At 36.5% G+C, this 6,246-nt stretch overlaps 1 protein-coding gene across 3 annotated transcripts; it reads left to right on the top strand.

The window, feature by feature from the left end:
• Window positions 1-783: 783 nt before the first annotated feature.
• LOC129762235 (protein distal antenna-like) lies at window positions 784-2,210 on the top strand. 3 transcript variants are annotated; one of them, XM_055760306.1, is made up of 2 exons: window positions 784-828; window positions 907-2,210. In XM_055760306.1, exon 2 carries the CDS (start codon window positions 1,231-1,233, stop codon window positions 2,110-2,112), a length of 882 nt encoding a protein of 293 aa, XP_055616281.1. In that variant the 5' UTR covers window positions 784-828; window positions 907-1,230; the 3' UTR covers window positions 2,113-2,210. The 3 variants fall into 3 exon arrangements, with proteins under 3 accessions (XP_055616281.1, XP_055616283.1, XP_055616282.1); XM_055760308.1 differs by lacking the exon at window positions 784-828 and having other exon boundaries at window positions 835-1,055; window positions 1,144-2,210; XM_055760307.1 differs by lacking the exon at window positions 784-828 and having other exon boundaries at window positions 835-1,148; window positions 1,225-2,210.
• Window positions 2,211-6,246: the final 4,036 nt, after the last annotated feature.

The following is a 6,246-nucleotide window of genomic DNA, read 5'->3' as shown; positions in this document are numbered from 1 at the left end:
TCTCGATGCTATCGAGAATGGCGTAAAAAAAATTAAAAGTTTTTTTTTACCATAGATTGGTATGGTAAATCACAAAGGGACTCGAAAAAATAATGTCATAAGTTCTTATTTGGTATCCTATACAATATTTCCCATAGAACGGGTGATTTGGTTTGGGGACACTTTTCGTTTCTTTTTTTTCTAGAACCAAACAAGCACTTCGTATGCAATGCTTCATATTTAATAGATGTCAATTTACACGCTCACCCATGTTCCGGACAAATTCGGTTGAGAAATTTCACAATCCGATCGAGATCGATTTTTGCATTCTAAAATCCGTTAAAAACTCAAACCTAATCAACATATGCAAAAGTGGCAACATTGCCTTGACGCAAAACACGTGACATTATAAATTATTGAAGCTTGAATTAAAATTATTACTTGTTGTTATTTAAATACATCGAACTCGTAGGTGAGACCCGTTACTCCAATATATTTTTTTTAATTTTCCTAACATTACAAACTCGTTCAAACTTTGTCAATAATATAAAATCATTATCAGATCTAATTTTGTTTCGCGTCAAAGCAATAATGTATGTGTCGATTGGGTTTGCATTTCCAACGAATTTTAGATTGTAGAACCATTGTTATTTTTAACCAGATTCAAAATTCAAAACAGATAAACAAATATGACACTCTAAATAGGTACTCCTTATGGCCCCATTTTTCCCTATTTTTCACTCTCACCATATTCCCTGTGCAATTTGCTAACCCCCTTGAGCTGTCATCTATAAATAAACAATAGAAACTAATGCATTGTGTATACCTATACTTATGCACGGTAATATGGTAAGACGCTGCTGAAAATTTTTAAACACTAGCATTGTCATTGTTTTTTTTTACTATTCTGGAATGCTGAAACATTAGGAAAGGAAGACTTAAACAATGCAAGCTATTCTTAGATTTGTTTGATATTTTTACGGCAAACACTTTTTAGTGCCGCTGAAAGAAAAATAGTTCTGTGAAAAGTTTTATAAGCCAAGGAATGCCTAGCGTCTATGGACCCTCTATAATCGGTATTTTCGCACAGCACAGGAACACAAGAACTTGGAATCAATTGGGAATTTTATCTACCTGTGTCTGTTTCTTACCGACTCCCTGCAGTATAGGTAATTCGCTACCCGTGATCAAATTTCACACTGTATAAAAATTCGGCAACTTCCCAAACGGCAACTCATTCGACAGCTAACGATGGAAACGAAAAGCAAACGATACTTGAGACATTTCGCACCATCGGAAAAGTTCGATGCGATTCAAAGGGTTCGCAACGGAGAAACCAAGGCATCGGTGGCGCGGGACATCGGCGTACCCGAGTCTACCTTGCGAGGGTGGTGCAATAAAGAGGAAAAAATTCGCTATGTGGTGACTAGCAGTCAAGCTGAACGGTTCAACGAGCCTGCCAGGAAACGTGTAAAACTGGATCAAATTGTGCCAGAAAACGACAACAGTTCTCTGGACAATCTAAGCCATAACCAACTTACGGCAATATACAGCGAACTTTATCTCAATCTATATTTAATAGCACAGCTCCAAAACAACCACAACGGAGCAGCAATGTTTGGGCATGCCATCGATCGGAGTCCCATCGCTCCCTGTTCTGAGCTGGACAACCATGATCAAGCGGGTTTCGAAAGCCACAACGTCCACTCATCGGACAACATGGAGGACTACCGTCACTTCAGACCATGCTCGTCATCGTCGAGTGTCGATTCCGACCTGAAGCCGAACCATGGTGGAGAGGAACAGCCGAAGGAACCGAAACCGGACGACGCCGTTGAGCACGACGAAAAGCTACTTGAGTGGATGAAACTGTTCGCCCATCCGGACGTAACCTCGACACAGATGATGCAGTTAAAATGTTTAATCAGCGAGACCCAACTGGGTACCGAGCAGAAGCAGCTGGAACAGCCGGATGTTACAAGCACAGAAGAGGAAGCCATTGGGGCCAGAAGAAGTCGAAAGCAGATGAGGCCTTTCCGCCGTTGTCAGCCAGCGACAAATACTTCCGCGTTTTTGGAAGTACCAAGTGTACCGGAATCGGATACTGCAGGAGGCGATTCTAAAGATATGTGATATCTAAATATTGCATAAAAATGACTGATGCTTGTATGGTAATCGTTTGAGTATCATCAGGGCATCTGCGATATTCTAAAATCCGAAATATATTTGAAGTTATTCCTGATGTTAATGTTTTTCTCCTTTTATTCGTGAGCTTGGCTAAAATACCTTTTTTCCTGTGCATATTTGATCCGAATCGAGCAATCCGAAACATCTGAAATAATGTTTTGAATTTCACGCAAAAATAATGGATTATTCTTTTTCATTACATGGACAATATAACAATATATGGACAACACAGAATAAAGATTTTTTGAAATAGTTCATGTACGAAGCTGAGTTGGCTATATATCGGAAGAAAAAGGAAAAGTTAATGCTTGAAATCGAAACTACTCTTTGGAAATTGGGTCGGAATGTAGCACAGAGAATTGGCAAAATAAATCGAGTTATAGACTTACGCTTTTCACTACTCAAAAAAAAAAGTGTAAATGGAACTTGTCACCAAGCTTTACTCTAGTTTTGGATAAGATTACCAATTTCTCTTACTCTACTTTAAGGTTTTGTCCATTTTTGTGAAAATAATTAAAAAGTTCTTCGAAGAGGAAAAAGGATTTGGATTCTGTGAAATGAAACAAAAACTGCAATTTGTAACTACAGATTCTTGGCTTAAAAAGTTTGAAATCTGCAGAAATTTGGTCTGATCTGTAATTTTGACAACTTAGATGATGTCTCGTGGCTGCATTTAGTGGGGACACCTGTCTGGAAGGTCAAAAAATAATTAACTTTCGTGATTTTTATTCGGATGTTAGGAATATATTGAAGTGTTTGGGTATTTTGGTTATTGTTTAAGGTATATTTGAAGTTGTATTTTCCATTTTTTGAGTGCACGATTAATGATTATTACGCTGTTGACAGCTGGATGCGTAGATGCTGTCTGAAAAACGGTACCTTGCTGGTGGTATCAGTTCTGAAGCAACGGGGTGTCGTAGAACAAATTCCAATGAATATTTTGAAAATTTGATAAACTACCAAAAAGGCGGCCACTATCAATCGCTGTTTAGAAGATCATAAAAAATCAAAAAAAATGAGATATAAAAGACGACTATGTAACGCTTTAGATAATTCATTTTTAGAGGCTGATAAAAAAATTCAGCCAAATCGGTCGAGTAGATCCTGAGATATTGATACCACCAGTAGAGAAAACGTGGTTTAGAGAAAAACGCGTTCAAAAATTCGTATAGCAATACTATATCCCTTGAGGTGACTTCATACTTCATACTTCATGGCTGTGACTTTCCAACGAATTCAAATATCGAAAAATCTTTCTAGGACAACATTTCTGAGGGCATAAGCTTCCCAAAAATGCAAAATTTTTGCGATTTTTTCGATTTTCCAGAATGCTGCATGATTATTAATAGGCAAAGGAACTCATTGTTTACATTCAAGATTTTGTATTTCAATTAAATAATTATTTAGATTTCATCTACGGTAGCTTAAGTTTCCAATTCTGAGTATCACTCTCTGATTCCGAATACAAAAATAGCTCTCGATTCGAGAATTAAAATAGCTGGTGCCAGATTACAAATTTAAAAAAAGGAGAAAGCTTGTGCCAAGAAGCGCCGGAAGCTTGACGTAGGACTTTGCCGACAATTGCTTTTGCATTGAGTTTTTGTATCTGTTCAGAAGTTCGTAAATATAGCTCATTCAAATATGCCAAATTGTGACCCTAGAAAAACCGTTTGTTACATAAACCGAACTGAGCGGATTGTGAGAGTAGTAGTGGAAAAATGTAACCGTTAAATTATTTATTCTTTCTTTTATCAAAAGAAAAGTGTAGAAAATAAATATCCGATGGACTCGACATTCTTTGGTTTTCACGAATCAATGTTCATGAATGTACATAAAAATTCTTATTAGAAAAATCGTTCCAACGCAAATATTAATCGATCAGTCGCTTTTTCCTCTCGTTTATTTAGTTTAACTGAACACGATAAGAACCCCACAATTCACAGTACATTATCAAACTTAAGATCAAATAGCTAGCTTGTCTCGGAGAAATTATCCTTCTCTGAAACATTTTCTGTGGTGGGTCGCAACAATTCTATCGCAAAGTAATACAGATTAGACGGCTTACGACCGTAATTGCTTCCTTGTAAAGATAGTGTGGATTCTCTAGTGAACTGATCCCAACGGACGCTGCTTATTTATAGGGAAAAGAAAGGGTAGTAGACAAGTGAATTTGAAGAAGTGTAGCTGGTTAAATAAAACCATTAGTACCTCTTGGTAAGATATCGCGATCTGGTATGCTTTCGATCCTCTCAATTGGCAGTCAGTTTAGTTCTTCAAATGCAAAATTTTCGACACTACCAGCGTACTCAATATCATATACTATGGAATGTCACCGTCTTCCAAGCCATCTCCTTTTCTTTTGATTCTGATAAGTGCTTGCTATCAACAAACAATTTTTAATGCGCATCGACTCACCTTGTCAGTCACGAAAAAAAACATGTAAGTACGAATAAGCAAACCAGACCATGGAGCAGAGATGGGCATTTTTGATGAAGGGCTTGGTCGCCAACCGTTCACCTTAGTGAACCAGTTCTTTTGAACCGTTCCTTCGCGCTTTCTTTCAGCGGTATCAAAACCGGTATCAAGAATTTGAATTGAATGTTAGCTTGAACCCAACGTACATAAGCCTCATAGGATTTCCTGGCATTGATACGTTCGATTAGATTGGACATTCTCTAATTTGTGTGTGGAATATGAATTAAGTTGTATTAGAATTGAGGAAAGAAAATGTGCTTCTTCATTCACAGTTGCAAATTGTATGTAAAAAAATATTTCTCATCCGACAACGACGCAGTATGTAGGAATTTGTTTGGCGCAATTTTACATATATTCTATTGGATCTCAACCTAGGTTCTATTAAAGACCACGATTTATAATAGTTCAAAAAAATCCCGTAACGACATTTTTCAATTTTCACAAACAATCCGGTAATGGTTTTCGCGATAACACGTAACGCACTAATGCCGGATTTACAATCATTCACAATGAGCGCGATTTTTCTACTTCAATAACGATTTTTATTCGCCAACCAATCAGAGCAAAACGTGAAATCACCCATGACAGTGCGAAAAAAGATAGAACTCTCCAAGCTTTGGCTGCGAAAATCGCCGTGCTTTGACAGTAGATACTAGATGAGTGGAACGATATATCAAAATAAATGTTCAGCTCTATACATATCAAACGCTTCATCAATTGAGAGCTGATTCGATCACCTATTGCAAGCGTATTGCTGCATAATCATAATCATTTTTACGCATTTTTGTTGATATTCGATTGAATTTGTTAGTTTTTCAATCATTAATTATTCACACCTCTAGCGATATGATTTTGTTCCACCAATCTAGTACGACCTTGTCAATAACAAATAATGGCAGTATGATTCCATGGATGCAGGTTTGACAAACAGATTATGACAGATTATCACGCGATATCGCGCACCATTGTAAAGAGCTGCACTGAAAAATATCGCGAGTGAGTATATCGCATGCGATTAAAAGCCTGCATTGTAAAGGAAGTATAAGCCAAACAATGGATTGAAAACAACGAAAAAAAAAATTGTTTTCAGTTTACTTTCCCACTAGAGGATTTTTTAGTTTATCAAATTCATGAACTGTCCCTGATTTTTTCAATTCTTGATTTTTGATTCTTGATCTGGATTATCTTGATTTTTTTCTGATAAACAGAAAGTTTTTCTAATTTTATTTCAATGATTCATCACCCAGGTATGGGTGACATTTTTCTCGTTCTAATTTAAAAAGATTTTCATAAAGAATTTGATGGAATGTTTATTGTATATACATATGCATAGAAAAATCATAAAATCAAATAATCATAATTTTATACTATTTTTTATATCAATTCATATTTCGAATGGTATGTCCTACTGTGTCTTACGAAACCCATATTATATAACATTGAAATGCGTCTTTGTTGTCGGTTCTAATGGTATGCGTCTTCTAATTAAGAAAAATTGTTGCTAGATTGTGTAAAAGTTGGCTACAAACAAAGTTTGAGCTCTATACCATAATTCATTCGCAAGTTGAATGCAGACGTCCTTAGCTTCGACCAACATTCTTTCTT

Source organism: Toxorhynchites rutilus, chromosome 1 (genome assembly GCF_029784135.1).
Source record: "Toxorhynchites rutilus septentrionalis strain SRP chromosome 1, ASM2978413v1, whole genome shotgun sequence".
Classification (NCBI taxonomy): domain Eukaryota; kingdom Metazoa; phylum Arthropoda; class Insecta; order Diptera; family Culicidae; genus Toxorhynchites; species Toxorhynchites rutilus.
The sequence above is the reverse complement of the archived record's forward strand: the minus strand, read 5'-3'. Positions and strand labels throughout refer to the sequence as shown.